The sequence below is a fragment of the Grammomys surdaster genome, unplaced genomic scaffold (assembly GCF_004785775.1).
Source record: "Grammomys surdaster isolate TR1022 unplaced genomic scaffold, NIH_TR_1.0 199, whole genome shotgun sequence".
In the NCBI taxonomy this organism is placed as follows: Eukaryota; Metazoa; Chordata; class Mammalia; order Rodentia; family Muridae; genus Grammomys; species Grammomys surdaster.
Genome location: NW_021604644.1, coordinates 3,925,732 through 3,948,288, shown reverse-complemented (window position 1 = coordinate 3,948,288; position 22,557 = coordinate 3,925,732). Strand labels below are relative to the sequence as shown.

At 45.3% G+C, this 22,557-nt stretch overlaps 2 protein-coding genes across 3 annotated transcripts in view; both read left to right on the top strand.

Annotated features, from left to right (window-relative positions):
• The window catches only part of Frmpd1 (FERM and PDZ domain containing 1), a 164,816-nt gene extending 160,413 nt beyond the window's left edge, over positions 1–4,403 (top strand). The window contains exon 17 of the mRNA XM_028770261.1: positions 1,943–4,403. Coding sequence (XP_028626094.1) covers positions 1,943–4,278 — 2,336 coding nt within the window. The 3' untranslated portion in view covers positions 4,279–4,403. The remainder of the gene's footprint in view (positions 1–1,942) is intronic.
• Positions 4,404–9,311: 4,908 nt separating this feature from the next.
• Trmt10b (tRNA methyltransferase 10B) overlaps positions 9,312–22,557 on the top strand; it is a 21,629-nt gene continuing 8,383 nt past the window's right edge. Inside the window, exons 1-4 of one of the 2 annotated variants that reach the window (XM_028770293.1) lie at positions 9,312–9,349; positions 17,586–17,796; positions 18,399–18,513; positions 20,868–20,992. In XM_028770293.1, the coding sequence (XP_028626126.1) occupies positions 17,614–17,796; positions 18,399–18,513; positions 20,868–20,992 (423 nt within the window). In that variant the 5' untranslated portion in view covers positions 9,312–9,349; positions 17,586–17,613. Of the gene's footprint in view, positions 9,350–9,447; positions 9,605–17,585; positions 17,797–18,398; positions 18,514–20,867; positions 20,993–22,557 lie in introns of those variants that run through there. The other variant, XM_028770294.1, reaches the window with a different exon arrangement.

Genomic DNA, 22,557 nt, shown 5'->3' with positions numbered 1-22,557 from the left:
CATCAGCTGTCCAGTCTCAGCTGAGGGTTCCCTTCTTCAGAGAACATTTTCCATGTTTACCAGACCAGAGCCAGCTGTGTATCTCAGTCATGGGTTCATGCCAGCAGTGATGGCATTCTACCTGTACCTCGGCACTGCCTGCAGTTACACATTCATCTGTATGGTTATGAGAAAGCTCCTCATGTGCAGGAAGGTGTCCCCAGCACACAGCACCTGGGCATCATCACTAAATGAATGAGTGAACTCACCACCATTTACCTTGACTTGATTAATTTTCTTTTTGTTTGTTGGGGACTGACCTTTGTTTCCCCTGTTGTTGTCTCACTGTGTGCTCTTGGCTGTCCTGGAACTCTCTGTGTAGACTATGGGATCAGAACAGCAATGGGTATGCTGCCCTACACTGGACAACTAGGCTAACTAACCTCCTCCTGGCTCTCCCTGACCCCTGCCCTTATACTAGGAGCAGGGTGAGGGATGTGGCTAGAACTGGCAGGTGGGAATCTTTTACAGGGACCCAGTCCAGAACTTAATTCCATAGGAGATACCCTTTTACAGGCAGGGGATGAGTGTGGTGTTAAGCACAGAACTTAGAACTGAGACTCTTGTACCTGGGTTTCAATCCAGCTCCTGAATCATGGCAAGCTCCACAAATTCTCACCATCAGTCAAGGCAGCACCTCCCAAACATGGCTGCAGCTCACAATCGCCTGAGGAACCTTGTTTAAAGTCTGACAATTCCTCAGCGTTAACTTCAGCAGTTCCGACGTTGCAGGTCTGAGGGACAGCCTAGACTTTGATAAGCTATTCAGTCCCACTCAAGTGGGTTGGAGTGTAGGAGCCTCCGAGTTCCTGCTAACATGTGATCCTGATTCCTTCTCACTTTTCACACGCTGCTTCTCCTGAGAAAGATTATTCCATCGAGCGCAAACCCCTCATGACAGGGTCCCTGCCATGCACCCTCACACCCGTCACGTGTAAAATAAAAGTATCAACAGAAATAGCAGCACCAATGGGCATGAATTAACATCACCATGAAGCCAGGCCAGAAGTCTTTGCAGCAGAGTCCCTTGGCTGTATTGTCAGGGTATTGTGGCTATAAACAATGACTTGTAATTATTATTATTAAGTTATTGAGTTTCACCGTCTTGATACGTTTGTCGCCCAGGTTGACTAGAAACTCAAATATATAGCCTAGACTGGCCTTAACCCTGTTTGGTCTCCTCAATGCTAAGATTATAGACATGGACCATCACATTTATTTTTATTTTTTTTTATTTTAAAATAGTTTTATGTCTATGGGTGTTTCCCTGTATATGTCTGTGTTCTGTGTGTGTGTGGTGTCTACAGGGGCCAGTAAAGGCATCAGATCCCCTAGAACTGGAGTTACAATTGGTTTTGAGTAGCCATGGAACATCTGGGAATTGAACCCAGGTCCTCTGGAAGAGCAACCAATGCACTTAACTGCCAAACCATCCCTCTAACACCTTTTTAAAAAAAATAATATGTGCTTGTTTTTGAGATTCTGGAGAATTTGTAGCTGAGTGCCTGGACTGTGAATCTCATCTCTTCACTGCTGTAAATGCACTATGGTCTGAGAGTGGTAGTACGTGTGTTAGAGTACTTACCCAGCATGCATAGGGTTCTGAGCTAGCTCTCCAGCACCACTGATGGCAACCAGCGTTCAACCACTGGGGAAGTATCACACCGCGAAAAGAACTTCAGCGTGCTCTAACTAAAAGGGAGTAAATGGGTCTTAGACAAGCAACAACAAGTGTCTACCACAATCATTATCCCCATCTGCCAGATGAGGAGACGGGGAAGTGAAAAGTTAGCTTGTCCAAGGTTTAGGACTTGAGTCTACACAAGCCAACGTGCTTACCCAAGCATGGACAACCTCTCTGCCTGTCCGTGCTTAATGTGATTTTCCTTGTCTTGATTTGCAGGGTCCAGAGCTGCCGATCCTAGTGCCAAGAGGTTGCAGAGTCAGTCTAGAACCCATGGCTCCGAGGAAAGCCTACATCCAGGCCCAGAGGGAGGAGAGCCGAGCAGGCAGGGAGGGGTGAAGAAATATGCCAAGTCCCTGAGGAAAAGAAGGTCCTTCCTACAGACGGATCACACCTCCCAGGTCTCCTTCCCCCTGGAGTCATCTGCCTCCCAAGAAAACATGGATGATGTGTGCTACTATGACAGAGAGCCCTACCTGACCCTCACTGCCCCCTCCCCAACTGTGTCCTCCCTGCAGGACATGCAAGGTGAGCCAGGCCTCCTGGAGACCAAGGCCTTGGGGTTGCTGGCTTCCTTGAGGGAGACAAAGAGCAAAAATCCAGCCTCCAGGATCATGGAGATGGAGCCAGAGACCATGGAAACCAAGTCAGTCATTGATTCTCGAGTGTCTTCTATCTCTGCCATTCGCCTACGAATTGACCCCAGCAACACAGAGAATCTTGAGGCTAGTCCCTTGGCTGTCACCACTGATGGCTCCTCAGCAAGCATCCTTCACAACCCCCATCATTCCAACATAGGTTCTTCCAGCCCACAGGCTGCTCAGGTCAGGCCTTTTCAAATTGTATCTCCAGGTCAAGACCCAGGTGGTACCACCCCTAAAGAACTCACTGTAGTGCCTGAGGTTAGCACCCTTCCTCTCTCTAGTGCTGACCCTAATCCAGACAGCCCAGGGCCACACCACATTCCTCAAAAAGACACATCAGAGCTGGAAGAAGTGCAATCAGAAATGGGGTCAGGATCTTTCTTAATAAATCACATACAAGAGGTTACCCCCAAAATCACAGGGCCCTTGTGTCCTGAAGATGGGCCCACCAGTGGCAAATGTGAAGTGAATGCTGAAGAGACAGCCTTGACTGCAGACGAGGTGCAACAAGGACAGCTGTCCTTGGATGGTGACAGTGAAGTTACACACAAAAATGGCCCCAGCCTGTTCCAGGGATTAGGGGAGGACTTGGGTGATTTCAAAGGTGACGAGTTAGATAATGTTCCACAGGCCCTTGCCGTTAGTGCTCCAGCTGGTGACATAAGCAGCTCCCTCGGCTCAGAACCTCCTGTAACAGGGAGAGGGCAGATCTCACCCAACTCTGAAGGGGAAAACAGAGAAGCTATAGGTCAGGCCAGCCAAGCCCAGGAGCAGGAGCTATTGACAGAACTGGACTTGAGCCCTGATTTCTTACTTGGGGAACAGACCATTCAGTTAGCCTTCCCTCCAGAGACAATCAAGGCAGAGCAGCTTGACCACGTGACGGAGGAAGACTCAGTCCCCGTGGACACTTCTCAGCAGGTCTGTGTCCTTACAGTACCTTCCCTGCCGAAGCTTTCACCATGTCAAGAAGAGCCCCGCTCGGCAGATTCAGGCCACGGCTCACCAGCAGAGAGCAAAGGTGATAGTCCTATCATCTGTCTTCCGCCTGAGCGGTCTTTCCTGTGCTTTGCCCCAGAGAGCCATCCTGAAGGCTCTACCAGCCTCAGCAGGGCCACCTCCTTCAGTTTCGCTGGCATGAATGAAGTGGTGCCTGCTGGGATTGGCCTAGAGCACTGCAGATGTCAGTTCTCCTATGCTACATGCTTCCGTGGCCTGCAGCCCGAGACAGAGGAAGAAGACGGGGACTCACAGACACACTCTGATGCCCCCCTTACGTCTCCACCCTCTGCAGGAAGCCAGGTGACTCTGCCCTGGAGAGCAGCCCGTGCCTACAGCTGCACCACACCCCTGTCCAGGAAAAGCCACATCTGGCCAGAGTACTGCTCCAGGGCTCTGAGACAGCTGAAAACTGCCCCCGCAAATGCCCCCGAGGGCTTTGTCCAACTCACAGAGAGCCTGCTGGAGCTACAGGACATTTTAGAAGCTTCCTGGGGGGTTGGAAACAAACACCCCCCTGACAAGTGCACCTGGCATTTTTCAGAAAGCCGGAGCCGCCTATGCATGGGTTCACAGAAGCTCCTATCCAGCTGTCAACACGTGATCAGAATGGACCAATCCCCCGAGGAGATGCAAGGTGCCGTGCGGGTCACTTTCCAACACCTGGTCCAGCTAGCCGGCCTCTGCTTCCAGTTCACAGACTGTAGCCGCTGCTCCACCCGGCACAGGGAAGTGGCTGGGAACCTGAGGGACGTAGTATACACCTACCACCAATTTGTAGAGGCCGCGAAACTCACCTGTGAGAGAGGCTACCATGACCTCAGCGTGAAACTCTTGGCCCGCCAGTGTACGGCCCTCACGGCTGCTGTGTTCTGTTTGACACAGAAGTTCCGGGCATCCACTGCTCTATGAACAGGTCACTGACCCAGGGCCCCTTTACCTTGCCTGGAAGGGTCTCCAAGGAGTCTCTTCTAGTTCACCCACCCCTTCAAATGTTTACTACATAGAGTATTCAAATAAACTGCTTCTTAATCTTGTCTTGTTCTGCCTTTCTTGTTCTGACTGATGGTAAACTTGGATTAAAAATGGTCACTTATACTCAAGTCAACAGTCCTTTGCACCAGATGTGCACTGGGAACTTGAGAAAACAGGCTGTATGACATGAGCCTTTCTTCCTGGATCAGATGTGCTGGGGTACAGATGAGTAGATGTCCAGCCAGCAAGCCAGGTATCAGGCAAAAAAAAAAAAAAAAAAAAAAAAAAAGTCGGATTTTGTCCTAAGAACACAGGAATTGCTGCTCTTGGTTCCCCTGTTACACTGACTTGGCACAATCTACGCAGACAGGTGGATATGTGTGTGATTGATAGGTTCGACCCTCCTAAGGTAGCACCTGGGCCAGACAAACCTGATATGCTTGGCTACATATCCGCTGCAAGCACAGCTTACCACTAGGTGGCAGTAAATTCCTCAGCTCAATGATCTGTGACTCTTTAATACAGTTCTTTATATTAGGGTGACCACCAACCATAAAATTATTTTGTTGCTACTTCATAACTGTAATTTTTCTACTGTCTTGAATTGTAATATAAATTTCTGATATGCGACCCCCTGTGAAAGAGTCTTGTGAGCCACAGGCTGGGAGAACCACTGACGTAGCTGCTTGGTCACCCATGTTGAGGGTTATCCTGTGCTTTATCTGAAACTTTACCCCTGAATCTTACATGCTGTCTCCGTTTTTAATATCATAAGGCAAGCAGTAAGTCCAGGAGTGAAAGTTGCCGTTACTAGAACAATATTAGATCAGAAGGATACTATCAATCCTTCCCTCACTGGCCCCAGCTGATCAAGTTAATCGTCCTTACCCACCATGGGCATGGACAAGCTGCATAAACTCTTCATGAGTTGGGTTTTCTCTTTTTTACACGAAAAGACTCATCCACTTGAAAGGGACAGAAATCTAGGAAATAGTAAATTGTCAGTGAGTACTGCTAACAATGCTCTGTCCTCACCCCGCCCCATCCCACCCCACCACCACCCCCCCACACACACACACACTGCATCTCCACTCCAAACAAACTTGTTTCAAGATTTCTTTGGGACACCTTTTGCTCTGGCTTCTCCTGTCTGGTCAAATGTGTCGTGGTGGCTCACTTTGGACTGTCAGATGTCATCAAAGGGGTCCGTTTTTAATTCCTGTTACTGATACAATAGGAGGTTGATGCAAGGCACCCTAATGCCTCACCTTGCCCAGGAAAAGCAGGATCGGTGAGACCACTCCCTGTGCTCTCTCTAAGCAGAAGGGAAGCCATCCTCTGTCATGAGAGGAGCACATGTCCCTCCCATCCCACTCCCAGATACGTGTTACCTAATAAGGCGTTAATCAGTACGTGTGCCCAGAGAGGATTAGTTTCCTCAGAATAGTGTTCCTTATAAAGCTCCAAATAAACCTTAAGCTCTTGAATGTAACTTGGAAGAGATTTCATGACTTAAAAGGAGCAGGACACCAGGCTAAAAGCAAGTTGGGTGGTGTGGAAGAGGACTTGGAAGATCCCAATTGCTTATTGCTATGGACTGGGTCTCAACATTCACCGGTGAGACTTCACTAAAGGCTGGGTCCTGATTTGCCAAACCATCTTTGAGTTCAACGAACTAAAACCTACAGTATGCCAGAAGCCTTTTGCAGATAGTTTGAATACTTCTGGGGTTTTTTTGTTTGTTTGTTTTGTTTTTTGTTTTGTTTTGTTTTGTTTTGTTTTGAGACAAGGGTTCTCTGTTGTAGCCCTGGCTGTCCTGGAGCTCCATCTGTAGACCAGGCTGGCCTTGAGCTCAGAGATCACCCTGCCTCTGCCTCCTCAGTGCTGGGATTAAAGGCGTCACCACTGCCCCGATGAATACTTTGTAAAATATAACCCTTTACATTGTTGCACATGTGTAATAGTTTTGTGAGACAGTTATGGACAGGAGGAAGAAGACTGAGGCCTGCAGCCGAGGCATGCAGCATATTTCCACCTTTCTTTGGTTGCTCTTCTTTTTCTCTGTGGTTCCCATAAGGAAGAGTAAGGTCCAGAAATGGTAGGAACAATTGCTAACTGAGAAGCTAAAGCACAGGGAAGGCATTCTGTCTGATACTTTCTGTTCCTGAAGCAGGGGAGGTGAGCATCCTGTATTCAAGGGTTCTTGATGGAGGTTGGATGACTTCTACAGTTAGAGAATGACAAAGCTCTGGGTCGCCACAGAGAAGGCAGGATGAGATGTGTGAAGAGAAATGAATCAAGGAAGGCTTCCTGTAAGAGTCAGCACTGATTCGGGCTGTGTGTTAAGAAGCATTTATTGGATGTCATGTGTAAGGCCCTGAGATTTGGTAGGATTTAGATGTTAAGAGAGAAAAAAATCATTCTGTCAACTAGTGTCTTCTATGCAGTGACAACAGGTAAAATACATGGGCTCCTTAAGGGACCTCTCCCCCAACCCCCCCCTTTTTTTTTAACATAGTCTAACCATGTAGCTCTGGCTGTCCTGGAACTCACTATGTAGACCAGACTGGCCTTGAACTCACAGAGATCTGCCTTCCTCTGCCCTCCAAGAGCTGGGACTAAAGGCATGTGCCACCACGCACAGCTCTCAAAAGACATCTAATTAGTAGGAAAGACAAAAAATTACAGACATGGAAGTGGCTTTTTAAAAAGATACCAAGACGGGGCTGGAGAGATGGCTCAGTGGTTAAGAGCACTGACTACTCTTCCAGAGACCCTGAGTTCAACTCCCAACAACCACATGGTGGCTCACAACCATCTGTAATGGAATCTGATGCCCTCTTCTGGTGTGTCTGAAGACAGCTACAGTGTACTCATATACATAAAATAAACAAATAATTTTTTTTAACAAAAACAACAACAGGCAAAAAGATACCAAGACAAAAAAAATGAGCCAGCCTTACCTGGTGTCACCAGAAAAGGGTATTCTGAATGGAGACTGTTTAAGTTGGAACTTAAAGAACTAGTAAGAACTAGGACTGAAGAGATGGCCCGGTGGTTAAGAGCACTTGGTGCTCTTACAGAGAAACAGGGTTCTATCCCCATCTGTAATTCCAGTTCTTGGGGATTGGTCATCCTCTTCTGACTCCCATGGCTGCCTGCTTGTCCTTGGTACACAAACAGGCACATAGAATAACATAAATGTTTTTTAAAAAATAACAGTCATTTAAAAAACCCAGCTGTAAAAATAGGAGAGGAAATAGAGTGTGCTTAAAGCACTGAAAGGCCAGAGCAGTTAGAACTGAGGAGCTACAGGACTGGGTACTGCAAGGCCATGAGGATAGAGTTGGGTATTAACTACACCCAAGTACCACGGGAAACTGCTGAGGCATCTTTGGGTGGGTGGGTGGGGGCCTAGATGGAAGTGGAGGCAGTCAGAAAGACAGCAAGACCAGCTAGGATGTCTTCTTCATCTGTGGGAGAAGCAAAATGACCGCCGAGCATGAGGGTGCAGAGGAGTTCACTGGGGCTGAATACGAGGCAAAGGGACTGGTGGCTGTGAGCTCACATCCGAAAGCACCATTGCAGGCCATGTGACCCGCTTTGCAAGCTGCAACCAAGCATGAAGGCAGAGGCCAGACGGGTCATGTAGGATTAAAAGACTGTTTATGTTAACCTTTAAAAATCAGAATACTCGCTGGGCAGTGGTGGCACACGCCTTTAATCCCAGCACTTGGGAGGCAGAGGCAGGCGGATTTCTGAGTTCGAGGCCACCCTCGTCTACAGAGTGAGTTCCAGGACAGCCAAGGTTACACAGAGAAACCCTGTCTCGAAAAACCTTAAAAAAAAAAAAAATCAAAATACTCGGCATGGTGGAACACACAACTATAATCCAGCATTTGCAAGACTGAGGAAGGAGGAGAGCAAATTTGAGGTCAATCTGGGTTGTGTAATAAGACCCTGGATGTTGTTGTTGTTGTTTTATTTTGTTTTTAATTAGATTGACGTATGGACTGGGAGATGTTGTACCAAGAAAAGTCCAGAGGAGAAAATAGTGCACCAAGAAGGAATGCAACCAGGCTTCGGGTTTTTGAAAATTCAGGCTCATTTATTATAGGATCTCTCTGAAAGAACGGGACTCCTAGGAGTGCTGGAATTGAGCGGAAAGTAGCAGATAGTCTGTATCAACACAAGGCTAGCGGTCGAGCGCTGGAGAGGTGGTTCCGCAGTCAAGAGTGCTGGTTGCTCTTGCAGAGAACCTAGGCTTGGTTCCCAGCACCCACATGGTTGCTCATAACTCTCTGTAACTCCAGTTCCAGCGGGGGTGGCAAGTTGAGGAGGTGAGGGGAGGGGAGGGGAGGAGAAGGAGAGCGGGATTCCAATACCCTCTTCTGGTTTCCCCAAGTACCATGCATACACGAAGTGCACATGCATATGTAGGCAAAACACTCGTACATATGAACAAAAATAAATCTTAAAAAAATAAGTAAAGACAAAGCTTGGACTAGTCGCTTCATGCATCTGAGCCTGTTTCTGGGTTGATCTGTGAAGGGAGATGCACAGGGTATGTAACCAGCCACTAGACTCCTTGCCTGCTCAATCTTGTCTGGGCTTTGAACTTGGACAGTCTGGCGGCAGAAGGACCCTGTGTGCTCAGGAAAGGGCTGTGTTAGCTCATGACCCCTGCTGGTTGAAGGGAAACCCAGGGAATCATAAGGTCCCCCATACTGACCAAAGAGACAAGGTAGGTGGTTTAAAGCTTGGTTCACCCCAGAAAGCGACTAGTCACCTGTTTGACTATGTGAGGTCTACGAGGACCTGGAATCGCCGTCCTCAACTAACAGATAACCCAGCGTATAGAAGTCCAGGCTATCTACTGGCATCTTCTATTGCGTTGCTAGACTGAAAACTACAACTCCCAGAAGTCCACTCAAAGCTAGTCAGGAACCGGAAGTGGTGCTGGTGCGGGGACAACTGTGTTTGATCTCGTCTGAGCAAGCTGTATTAGGTAAGCCAAGGTATTGAGGGTTGATTAGAGACTGCGGGGTCCCACCGAGAGGCCGTGGCATCCCACAACCCTGGGACATCTAAGTCTTGCCTTTCCTCGGTCGCAGCTCGCGAGCCAGCGTGACCCGCGTTCCCTGCAGCCTGGGGTCTAAGCGTGTGGTTCTAGTGCTGAGGGTGGTAGGACTCAGAATGAGAAAATGAGACCTGTGCAAACAGAGGATGAGTGGAACTTAGCGACGGCGTTTGTGCTCATCAGGTGGGACTTGGGCTAAAAAAGGGTCTAAGGCAGAGATGGCGGTGTTAACTCAAAGTATTTATTGAGACTCTGAGTAAACAGAACTTGTATTGGAACGGTGTGGGAAAATCAGACAAAAAATAAGTAGGTGGTGTTGGATAGTGAAAATATGCATGATCTGACGATATGTGAGATTAAAGAAAGAGCATGTGGGCAGAGAGAACAGTTTATGCAGAGACATTGGGATATTTAGTATGTTTGGGGGACAGGTGGACCACAGAAAGCAAAAGAAAACGATGGAGGAGGGGCTAGCAGGAACGATGGCTCCTGCAGAGGACCCGAGTTTGGTTCTCAGCACCCATGTCTGAGCGATTCATGACTGCCTGTAACTTCAGGTCCAGGCGATCCGTTGCCCCTTGCTTCCACAGACACCTGTCCTCAACTCATGCGCACATAGCCACATATATAATTTTTTTAAAATTATATAGGCCGGGTGTGGTGGTGCTCACCTTTAATTCGGGAGACAGAGACAGGCAGACCTCTCTGCCTGTTAGTTCGAGGCCACCCTGGTCTACAGAGGGAGTTCCAGGGCAACCAGGGTACAGAGAAATCTTGTCTCAAGAAAACAGATGAATGGATGGATGAACGTTTGGGCCTTTAAACCCCAGCGCTTGGGAGGCAGAGGCAGGGCAGATTTGTGAGTTGAAGGCCAGCCTGATTATATATAGCAAGTTCCAGGCTAGCTAGGAACTCCATAGTGAAACCCTGTGTATAAATAAGCATATAGACAAATAAATAAATCCTTTAGAAAAAAATTGACAGAAGGGATAGCCCTTAATGATCTGTGTAGCTATTGTGTAGATTTTGGGTTACTGTAAGTGAAATAGAAAATACTGCTGATTCTAGGCAGAAGACTGGTATAATTTTCCAACATTTAGATGCTTTTATATATCTATTACTACATATTTATGAATATATATATTTCACAGATTTATTTCTTTTGAGACAGGGTCTCAGGTAGTTCAGACTAACCTCAAAGTCTTTATATAGCCAAGGATGACTATGAACTTCAGACCCTCCTGTTTCCTGTTTCCTTCCTCTTCATGCTAGTATTACCTGAGCTGTCATAGCTGGTTTATGTTACGTGTTTGAATCCAGGGCTTTGTGCGTGGTAGGCAAACACTCTACTGAGTTACTTTCCTGGTCCTAGGATGCTCTTTACTGTGTGAGGCTCAGTGCAGTTTCTAGAAGGATTTGTTTGTACAGTAGGGAAACAGGAGGACGAGTCTGAGTTGAGTTTTCAACTCAAAGCAGTTGAAAATTGGAACCTCACAAAGATGGAGTGAATGTTGCCACCAAATCCCCAGGATATACCATTATTGTGTCAGTTTGTTAGTAACTGTTGAATGGCTTAGGCTCAGAAAGATCCATTTGAGATGGGATATAATCACTGTGTGGGTTAGCCTGGGCTAGAACTCACAGTCCTCCCACCCCACGCCTGAGCCTCTAAACTGCTGGGGTTACAGTTATACCACTATCCCTGCCTTTAGAAAAGATATTTTAACTAAGAGGTAAAATACCAAGTCTAGGTATAGATAATGTTCATCAGATCTGTATTTATTTAAGATTTATTTTTAACTATGTGTGTGTACATATACATGTGTGTGTATTCACACATGCACACATACCTGTGTGTAGGTGCAAGTGCCATCAGAATCTAAAAGAAGGTATCTGACCCCCTAGAGATCAGCTATAGGGAGTTATGAACTCCCTGATATAGGTGCTGGAGATAGAACCCTGGTCCTCTTTAAGAAGAGCAAACACTCTTAACCACTGAGCAGGCCTCCAGCCCCCAGGTCTGTATGTCTTGATGCTCAGCTACACCTTGGCTTTTTGAGGACCCTTAGATGATAACCTCTGTTCTGCATTTATTGATTTCCATTGTGTGGCCAGCATGTATGCTGTCCACCAAAGGTGCAAAGCTGAAGAAAGGTGGGCTGTGCCTTCAGGAGTGTGCTCTCACGTGTAACATAGATGCTTAGGGTGGTGGTTGTTCTTGTCTCTATTTGATCTCCTGGTATGAAAAACATCTTCAGGGACTATAGAATTTAGAAAGGCGTGAGGAACAAGAAAGAAAGTGGTTAAGTCCAACAGATACCAAATATTGCTGTTTCCAAGGTCTTTGGTTTTTTTTTTTTTTTAAGATTTATTGATTTTTATTTTTGTGTGTATAAGTATTTTGATCTTATGTATATCTGTGAACTTTTATTCCTTTGGAGGCTGGAAGAGAGCTTTGGATTCCCTGGAACTGGAGTTAACAGAGGGTTGTCAACCACTGTGTGTGTGCTGAGAACTAAATCCAGGTCCTCTGCAAGAGCAGCCAGTGCTCTTAACCGCTGAGCCATCTCTCCAGCCATGTATGTAGAGTCCTTTAAAGGAATTCAGTGTGGTGAGAAAAATATCAACCCAGCTTTCAAGCTTTTTGAGCAGCAGCCATGGGAAATTGTAGAGCCCCCCAAAATTCTCCTATCCTCTTTTTCCTTCTCAGACAGACTTCCAAAGAGACATCAGTATATCCATTCATTCCCCAACAGGGCCTGTCATGTAGGAGGCACCAGGCATGCTTACTGGTCAAAGAAATAGTCACGCACAGATAAGAAGACAAATGCTGTGAAATTTGGCTGTTAAAAAAATGCCTTTCTTGCTGGGCATGGTGGCGCATGCCTTAATCCCAGCACTAGGGAGGCAGAGGCAAGCAGATCTCTGAAAGTTCGAAGCCAGCCTGGTTTACAAATCAAGTTTCAGGACAGCCAGAGGCTGCTACAGAAAAATCCTGTCTTAAAAAACCAAACAAGCAAGCAAACAAAAAAAAAAAAAACCCTATATTTTCCTTTTTTTATTCAGTGCTGCTTGGGATCAAACCTGGGGCTTTATGAATAGTAGGCAAATGCCAGATTTTAAGCCTTAGCAGTTTTATTGGGGAAGGTATTCAATTATTGTCTGTATATAGTGTGTGTGGGTACGTGAGCCATGGCACATGAGTTCCAGGGGATAAACTCAGCTCATCCTATCAAATCAGGGCACGTGTATCCTGTGGTTAGAGCTTTGTTACTCCTGAGCCGTCTATGTAGGTCCCTTATAGTTTTTTTTCACAAATTGTTTGCTCACTTCAGTAAGGGGCGATTGTTGCTTTCTGAACCAGTGTATCTTCTTTCACATCTGTGCTTTGAATGGCTTAAACATAGGAAACCAAAGCAAATGATGAGACAGGGAAGTTGCTTAGTTGGTAATGTGCTGGCTTCACAGGCCTCAGGACCTGAGCCAGGGTGGTGGCTGAGTGTAATCCTAGCGAAGGTAGAGGCAGGCAGATCCCTGGAGACTTGCTGGCACCTCGCCTGGCCTGCATAGCTGAGTTCCAGTTCAGTGAAAGCCTTTGTTCAACATAAGGTGGAAGGTGCCTGATGCCTGACGCTGGAGATTGTCCCCTGACCTCACACTCAGTGCACTCCTACCCACACATGCACAACGATTCCACACATGCACACACATGTAAAAATGATGTTGGTGATTAGCATAACAGCTTGTGTAGCCCTCTAAGAGAAGTGTCATAATAAGGGTCTGGATATTTTAGTTTAAAAAGATTATAGTCAACACTGCTTTCCACACAGTGCCGTACTGCTAGAATGTTTAAAGAATGTTTTAACAAATTGCTTGCTCACTTTCATAAGGGAAGATTGCTGCTTACTGGACCAGAGTATCTTAGTTTGCATTTGTTCTTTACAATGTTTTTTGAAATTGTTTTCCTTATTTCTCTGAAAGAATGTTCATTCTACTTAGTTTTGTATGTGATACACTCAGTAAATAAATAACATTTAAAACTTAACCTGCACCTAGTAGCTTTGACCTGAAAGCTTCTAGCTATACAAGAAGCTTAGACTGGAGGATTACTGGCTTGAGGCCTGCTTGGGGTACACGAGTGTTCAATGAGACCCTGTCTCAATATAAGAAATAAAAAGAACTGTGTTCTAACTCAGGGGTAGAGTACTTGCCTAGTGCATGCAAAGCCCTGGATTCAATCCTCAGTACCATAGGAGGGAGGGAGGGAGGAAGGGAGGGAGGGAGGGACAAAGGGACAAAGGGACAAAGGGACAAACTGATGTTCTTACAGAGCGAGTAGAATCTGAAGCAAGCCCCAGCCCTCGCAGGCAGGTGAATGTCAATTCCAGATCTAGAAAGCATTTACATGACCATCCACAGGGGTGTGATGTGCATACTCAGAACTGCCTGGAGACTGAAAAACTGCAAGAACTTCACTGGAAGGGTTTCAGACAGAAGCAACAACAAACAGCCAGTGTTTCCCCAGCACTTATTCTGTCAGAGAAGCGAAATACATCTGGTCCTTCTCACAGTTCAGTGAGGTAGCCTGTCTTACCTCAAGGAGGGAATCTGTGACAGACATAAATGTTGTCTCACCACTCAGGAGCAGCAAGCCAGAAAACATGGCTGAATCCTAAGATGGCTGTTTTCTTCCCTATAACAGCCTATTCAAGTTCAAACTTAAAACAACTAAATTTCAGGTTAGTTTTGAGATTGGTGGAGTGCAAAGGGAAATAAACAACCTGAGCATGCAGTGACCAATTACTAACTCCAAATCATAATGGGTCCCGGGTGACTTTACTGCAGCCACGGCTCTGAATACAACATGTCCACCCCTTAGCTCTGATCACACCATCCCTCCCACGCAGTGCCAGCAAACATGACCAGACACACCTCAGCTCACATACAAGACTACTGTGTGTTCCGAACTTCAGCGTTGTGCTCCACATACTGATTTTCTGTTCTTACAGAAACGTAATGCTTAATTATGGAAAACAGACTCTTACTGTTTGCCTGCTGTTGTTTGTTAGCATCTACCAAATACTACCAGACTAGCATGGGTCTTAACTTGTTTAATTATTTTGTATTTTTATGTGTATGAGTATTTTGCTTGCATATATTTCTGTACACAGTGTGTGTGCTGCCTTCAGAGACAGAAGAGAGTTTAGATCCCCTGGAACTGGGTTTACAGATGGTTGTGATTCACCATGTGGGTGCTGGGAATGGAACCAGGATCTTTTGGAAGAGCACCCAGTGCACATAACCACTGAGCCATCCCTCTAGCCCCCCAGAGGTTGTATTGTGTTGGAATGTTTGATTTTTAAAACTACTGTTTGGGACCAGTGAGATGGTTTAGCACAGAGAGCTTAACAAAGTAAGGGCTGACTCTTAGTAGCTGTCTTTTGACTACTGTATATATGTTTACCACAGCATACATACACCGACACTCACACACACGCATCAATACACATACAACAATAACAACGACAATAAAAATATAAAAAAATTAAATAAAAATAAAACTGCTTTGTAGGTTGCTGACTTAAATTTCACTGAAGTTGTGTTAACTCGTGGCTCAGCAGTTAAGGGTGTGTACTGTGCTTGCAGCTGACTGAAGTTTGATTCTCGGCACCCACACTGGGCAGCAGCTCACTGATGTGGTAATTTGTTAATCCACTCTAAACGCCCTGGTGGTTGTGTATGCTTCTCACCCCGTGCCAAAATGCTCTGGGTTTGTGAATGAAAGACACATACTCACACCGGCTTAATTTTAATATGCTGTAAGCAGCTCGGTGGCTGGGCATTTCCAAACCTCTTTGTGGCTAACACACTCTCCCTTCCAATATTCCTGAATTATTACTTACTAAAATCTATATTCTAACCTGGTTGCCTGGACTCAGGTTGGGAAACCCTCTCTGGCCTTGCACTCCCAGCTCCTTTACATGGCTGTTCACTCACGCTTCTCTGTCTCTCAAGACTGTTTTCCTGCTTCCCAGTCATGGATATTCTAAATCTTTTCTTGTCCCCCTTACTCAGGAAATCTAAAGTTCTGCCTCTGTCTCCCTGTCTAGCCACTGGCCACCAGCAACTTTATTTCACCAATCAAAGCCAACTGGAGACAGGGACCCTCAATGTCTTACAGGCAGACATGCCAGTTCCGGTGTAATTTTGAGAGCCAAATTAACACAAATAACATTAGAACCATGTATCAGGTTAGATTTAGAAAATATCTCAGCGTGGGACAGCTATCTAATCGGGCAGGGCAGCTCTGCTTAGGTCTGGCCGCCATGTTCCGCTGCACCAGAAGCCATGCACACCACAGCTAGAAGCAGCCAGAGGCCAAGCATGGCACATGACACAACTAGACCCATGAGACACCAGCATGGGGGATGGCTCTGCCAATCCACAAAGCTCGGCTGAACCCCAGACAATCTCTGCCATGCTCGCAGTACCCGGTAGAAACGAGACTCTTAAAGCTTAATGGTTATCCAGTGGATTTATATACTTGGAAACACTCAATACACAAGATGCCCAACCAATTAGAGTTGTTACTCAATTATCTAACCTTTTGATAGAAGTTGCTACCCAGGACTGCTTTTGACCTATCTGTCTTCCTCCATGGTCCATAGCCTCCTTCCTCTCCTCCCTTTCCCCTCTTTCTCTCCTCCTCTTCTACTGCCCAATCACCAAGCTCTACTGGGAGTGCAATGTAGCAGGCTATAGAACCAATCCACAACCACTCACAACCACCTTAACTCCAATTCCAGGGACTCCAGCGCTCCCTGATGGCTTCTGCATGCACTGCACACACATGCAGAAACCTACACTCAGCATACACATATACACATAATTTTTACAAAAAAAAATTAACATTAAAATTACTAATTGAATTTTGGGTTGGGATTAGCACAGAATTTCTGACAATTCCTGAAATATATACTTCTGCCACATTGTACCACATACTTATGCAAAGTGGCATCTCAGCTTTGACAATTACAGTATTAAAATACCAGTCGACTCTGAAAACACTGCAACACTCCATCCAACAGTATCCAGGATCCAGCCAAGATTTAATTCTTTATTGTGAAAATAAACAAGCTCACCCTTCTCATTAGAATGCAGATGTGCTCTCATCTTCATAAATGCTAAAATCACTTGTACACCAAAGCAGCAGCGTCGTTTTAGAATGAGTGTCTTTATGATTTATTATCAGTCATTTGTCGTGTGTGTGTATATATGTGTGTGTGTTTGTATATACTATCTTCCTAGACTTGCATAAAATTTCCTGGGTGAGAGCCAGCAAGATGTCACAGGAAGGCTAGGCACTTACTGCACAAGCCTGATAACCTGGTTTCTGTCCTCAGAGTCCATGGAAAGGGACGAGAAAACTGACTTTCTTTGATTTTCATATGCATTCTGTACATTTATACTCCCACCACCTATGCACACATATCATGGCACACATATAATAATAAATAATTAAGGAAATTTAAATTTTTTCTAAGTGAAAAAGGGGTTACAAATAGAAAATGTTTAAGAAGCCCTGAACTAGCAGGGTAAGATGGTGAACACTTTTAGTCCTGGTACTCGGAGAGACGGGTGAGTCTCTGAGTTCTAGGCCAGCTTGCACACGCACCGCTGGCTTCCCTGCTTTGGAGTTTGAACATCACTGTTATGGTGCTTCTCACAATTTTTCAACCTCAGGCCTGGAAGGAATATTGCGCATCCTCAGAGGTGGCTGGCTTCTTGTAATGGTGCTCAAATATAGGTTCGATTTGAGGCTTAAAAAAACGTTCTGACCTGTCACCAGAACCCCAGAAATCTACAATACCTTTTTTTTTTAAACTGGCTCAGAACCTCGTATGTGGTAGATGCTAAAGGAGTGATCTGAAAGTAAACTGACACACTGCTTTCCAAAGAACACAATAAAAGCTTGCCTTCTGTGGCTACTGCTTACTTGGAGGTATCCGGTCCTTGTTCTTTGAGAAGCGTATGGCTTTTTTACTGCTGAAGTGTCTCTCTGGAATACTGTCTAGCGTGCTTTCCGTGGTTCGGTCATTCTGGGTCAGTGTCACACACCTGCTCCTCACTAACACACCAGCACTATCTGTCTTCTGGTTGTAAGGAATCAGCTGTGTAAGTGACGTCAGCGCATGGACTGTAAGTCAGAAGAGAGTGCTCAGGGAACAGTCTCACAGGCCCTGCAGGAACCAGAAAGCCTCGCAGAGGCCGGAAGTGAAGATGGACTCTCTGAAAGCTTCCAGCTTCTGCAGCTGGATGTGGAGTGTGAACACCAAGAAGAGACCAGCCCTGCAAACAGTGCTGCATGGAGCTCGGTGGGTCCTGTGAGCTCACTGTGATGGGTGTCGCAGAGATCTCTGTTCTAAGGGTTGATCCAGGAGATTAAGGGAGCTGAGAATGAAGTCTGTGTGTTTTGATTCCCTGCTACTTGGATTAAGGTTTCATTTTTATTTGAGTCGTAAGAATGTGAATAAAATTTTAAAAGAAATTTTGACATACCTCAAAAAGAATCAGGGGCTCTAAACTCTGTTTTTAAGATTCTGTCCCAGATGAGTTTTCTGTAGCCTTGGGATGGTGGGGTGAAGGTGATGTTCTCTGTAACTATAACCTGGAAAGGGAGATTATTCAGTGAGAACTCTTGCCTTGCATGCTTAAGGCCCTGGATCGGATCCCGAGCAGTGCACACAATTATAATAATTCTGTATGTTCATGGTGAATGTCCACCAATGAAAATAAAATAGCAAAAGATCATAGTGGTAAAATTAAAAATAAACACAAGCCAGTAGGCTTGTTTTTAAAGATAAAAATCTTTTCCTTTCTAACTTTATACATAAATGAGAAAAAGGTGATGGGTGTTCATTTTCCTTTCTGGTGCTTATGAAGTTCTCAAACAATTTTGTTTTCTGGATAATGGAAGAAAAATGTGCAAAGAAAACAGAGACACTGGGAAAGGATAGTCTCCTCAAAGAAGAGCAAAAGGAAGCAGGAAAGAGAGCGAAGGAAAGCCAAGCGTGCAGACGGCCCGGCTAACGGTAAGTGTGGTCCCTGGGAGAGGTCATTGCTGTCCATAAACATTTGTTTTTATGTTGCTAGGAGAGTAGGGCCTATCACTCAGCTCTTTGCAAATCAAAGTACAAGTGTGAGCTTAGAGGTTGCTTTTAAAGTAGAAGCCAAGTGAACATTTGTGTCTGTAAACTCGGAAGCAGAAGGGATGATGCCAGGAGTTGGACAGGAGAAACAAACAGAAGGAAAAGAGGCTAAGAGAAGGCACAAGAATCAGAGACCCACACAGGAATCCCATAAACACGCTGGACTGGAGCTCTGATGTGTAGGCAGAGGACCTGGTGCAGACCCACGCAGGCCCTGTGCATGCTGCCTCAGACTCCAGATGAGCTTTGATCAAGTTGACGTAGAAGGCCTTGTTTTCCTGGTTCCTCTCCTCTGGCTCTTACACTTTTTTTCACATCCTCTTTGGAAGTGTTCCTGGAGCCCTAGGGGGAGGGCTTTGGTGGAGACGGCCCATTCAGGGCTGAGTGTTCCAAGGTCTCTCACTCTCTGCATAACATCTGGCTGTGGATCTCTGTGTTTGTTCCCATCTGCTGCAGAAGGAAGCTTCTCTGGTGGCTGCGTCAGACACTGCTCTATGAGTAAAGCAGAATGTCATTAGGAGTCATTTTATTGCTATATAGTTTTTGTTTTTATTTTTGTTTTAGACAGTAGTATTTTACCTTAGGTTCTTGGGCTATCTCTTCTCTGGCTCTTGGTCACCCAACAGTGTCAGGTATGGATTTCATCTTGTGGAGACGGCCTTAAGTCAACTCACACATTGGTCGGTGCTCCCACAAGCTCTGTGCCTCCACTGCCCTAGCGTATCTTGCAGTCAGGATACCATTATAGATCACAGGGTTTGTGACTGGTTTGGAGTTTATTTACTCTTTTGGTAGTGTAGAGAGTACTTACCTGTACCAAAGACATTGGAATATAAAAGGCTCTGTGTAGGCACTAGTTCAACTTCCTCACGTTCTGTGAGTTGTATGGGTAGTGTTTTCAGGAATGGGGCCTTGCTGTCAGTTTGTGGAGAGCAGCCTATAGTCTTGGTCACAGCCTGGGTTGTTTGGAGATTCCTATGGGACCCCTTTGGCCAACAACTCAGATGTAAGCTAATCCCAGTACTGGAAGTTTCATTTGGTAACAAGAGATAAACAGTTGGGACTGTTGTCTCCCCATTATTTAGATCACCTTCATATATGTATAAATTGTAGGAAGCTTCTACTGTATTAGTTTTCATACTTACCCCTCAGATGGCCTTAATTTTAGCTGTCTCCTTGTTTCCCCCTTTCATGGTTCTCCTCCTCCCCACTTGTTCCTCCTGTTCCTGCAACCCCCCATCCATTCATATCTGTTCTATGACTCTTACCTAACAAGATCTATCTGTGCACCAGTTCCTTATTCTATACATAACTTCTGTGGTTCTGTGGATTTTAGCTTGGTTATTATTGACTGAACAGCTAATATCCACATTATAAGTGAATACATAACATATTTGTATTTCTGGGTCTGAGATACCTCACTTAGGATGATTTTTTTTTCTAACACTAATACATTTACCTGAAAATTTCATGATGTCGTTTTTAATTTTTTTAAATGGCTAAATAATACTCTATTGTGTAAATGTATCACATTTCTTTATCCATTCTTCTGTTAAGGATAGGTTGTTTCCAGTTTCTAGGACTATAAATAGAGCAGCAATGTGGACATGGTTGAGCAAGTTTCTCTGGTGGGATGAAGCATCCTTTGGGTATATGCCTACATGCCCAAGAGTGGTGTAGCTGGATCTTGATGTAGATCATTTCCCATTGTTCTGAGGAACTGGCACACTGATTTCCATAGTGGCCATCCATGTTTGCACTCCCACCAGCAACGGAAGAGTGTCCCCCTTGGTCCACATCCTTGCCAGCATGAGCTGTCCCTTGTGTTATTGATCTTAGACTTCCTGATGAGTGTAAGATGAAATCTCATAGTTTTGATATGCATTTCCCTCATGGCTAAGGATGTTGAACATTTCTTTGTTTCTCAACCATCTGAGTTTCCTCTATTGAGGATTCTTAGTTTAGATTTATGCCCCATTTTTAATTGGATTATTTGATTTCTTGATACCTAGTTTTTAAAAAAATTTTTTATATACTTTGGATATTAGTTCTCTATCTGATGTATAGTTGGTAAAAAAAAAAAAAATCTTTGCCCATTCATTGGCTGCCACTTTGTCCAAATATCATGTCCCTTGCCATGCAGAAACCTCTCAGTTTCATGAAGTCCCATTTATTAATTGTTGATCTTAGTGCCTGTGCTATCCCATTCTTAATCATCTCTGATATTTCTGTCACAGGCACCTGCCCACAACACAGCAAACGTTTTTTGAAAGCCTTAACCAAAGAGAAACTTTTGGAAGCCAAACACTCAGGACCAAGACTATGTGTTGACTTGAGCATGACCCAGCACATGTCAAAGAAGGTAGAACATCCAGAGGCCAAGGGAGGCACAGAAGGGTAGTGAAGGGGGACCATCACCAGCTCCTGTGGTTCTATCATCTAGAAGTGTCTGGTTTTCTAGTCTAGGCTACTGACTTCCACAGGTTGTTGGAAAGGAACACAGGTTCTTTGATTTAGTTTATAGTTTACCTTCTCTTTCTAGCCTCTTACTCTGGCCATGATGTTCTCAGTCTGGATGGAACCTTGTGGGTTCAATTCTCCAGACACTAAATCTCTGTCCTTCTGCTTGGAAGAGAAATACTAATTGGGACATGTTGTGGGGAGGGTTCCTGGTGGGAGGTCTTCTTACAGTGTTTATATTTTAGTCATTTCTCAATATCCCCTTTGGCGAAGGAGGATTCATTTCATCCCTGAGGGTTCTGGAGGCTGAACACACGCCATACAATTTTTGGCGGATGAGATTGACAGCCGTCTCTTCGCCTCATGGCTCACAGCCCAGGGAGGAGGATGTGACACAATACACAAAGCCACATGGGTTATATTTGGGAAGAAGAGTGGTGGGCTGCCTTTGTCCTAGGGAGGATGAGATGTCCCCTGGGTCCCACAGGACCATACAGTTGGCTTGTTTGGATGTTCCCTGGGCTGCTGGGACCAGGTAGTAATAAGCACACACTGTGCCTCATTCCCTTGATGGAATAGACTTTTTAGCTAGGGGCACTTGTTTCATCTGGAAAGGCAGACTTGGGGCTCAGGGTCTTGATTTTGGCTTTTGAGATCTTCTCAGTTGTACCAGAAGTCGGACCAGTACCTCATACTGGGCCTCAGTGTGAGGCCTTACACCATAGCTGCCCTTATTCCAGATGTCACTGTGATGTGTGCTAATGTTATACATTTCTCATAGAAACTAGGAAGACTTTGTCTCTAAGGTTCTCAGCGGAACCTCTAACTGTAGCCTTCTGAAAAACAAACAAGGACAAGAGGGGCGGTGCGTGCCTTTAATCCCGTGCTATAGAGGCAGAGGCGGCAGCCATAAAAAACAAAGAGAGAACAAGGGAGACTCTCCTTATATTAACTGAGAGCAGATTAAATCTAACCCAAAGCCTTGTAGGCCTTTTATTCAGTGTAGCACAAATTAAAATAAATTATGGAAAAAACGTTCTAGGATTAGGGAGGAATGTTAGACCCTCCAACATTGTAATACCTCTTCAAGTTAGGGTGATGGTGCCAAGTGTACCTAATGACACGGAAGTGTTGCTACTGTTTTGACCTCTTTAAATACTGGGGAGCTGGAGAGGTGGCTCAGCGGTTAAGAGCACCGGCTACTCTTCCAGAGGTCCTGAGTTCAATTCCCAGCAACCACATGGTGGCTCTCAACAATCTGTAATGGGATCTGCTGCCCTCTTCTGGTGTGTCTGAAGACAGTGACAGTGTACTCGTGTACATTAAATAAATAAATAAATCTTTAAAAAAATAGTTTAAATACTGAACATCGTATACTAGAACTTGGTGTAAAAGCAGAAGAAATTTTTCCAAATACCATAGGCAGAGTCAGGGGGAGGAGACAGGCAGAGTCAGGGGGAGGAGACA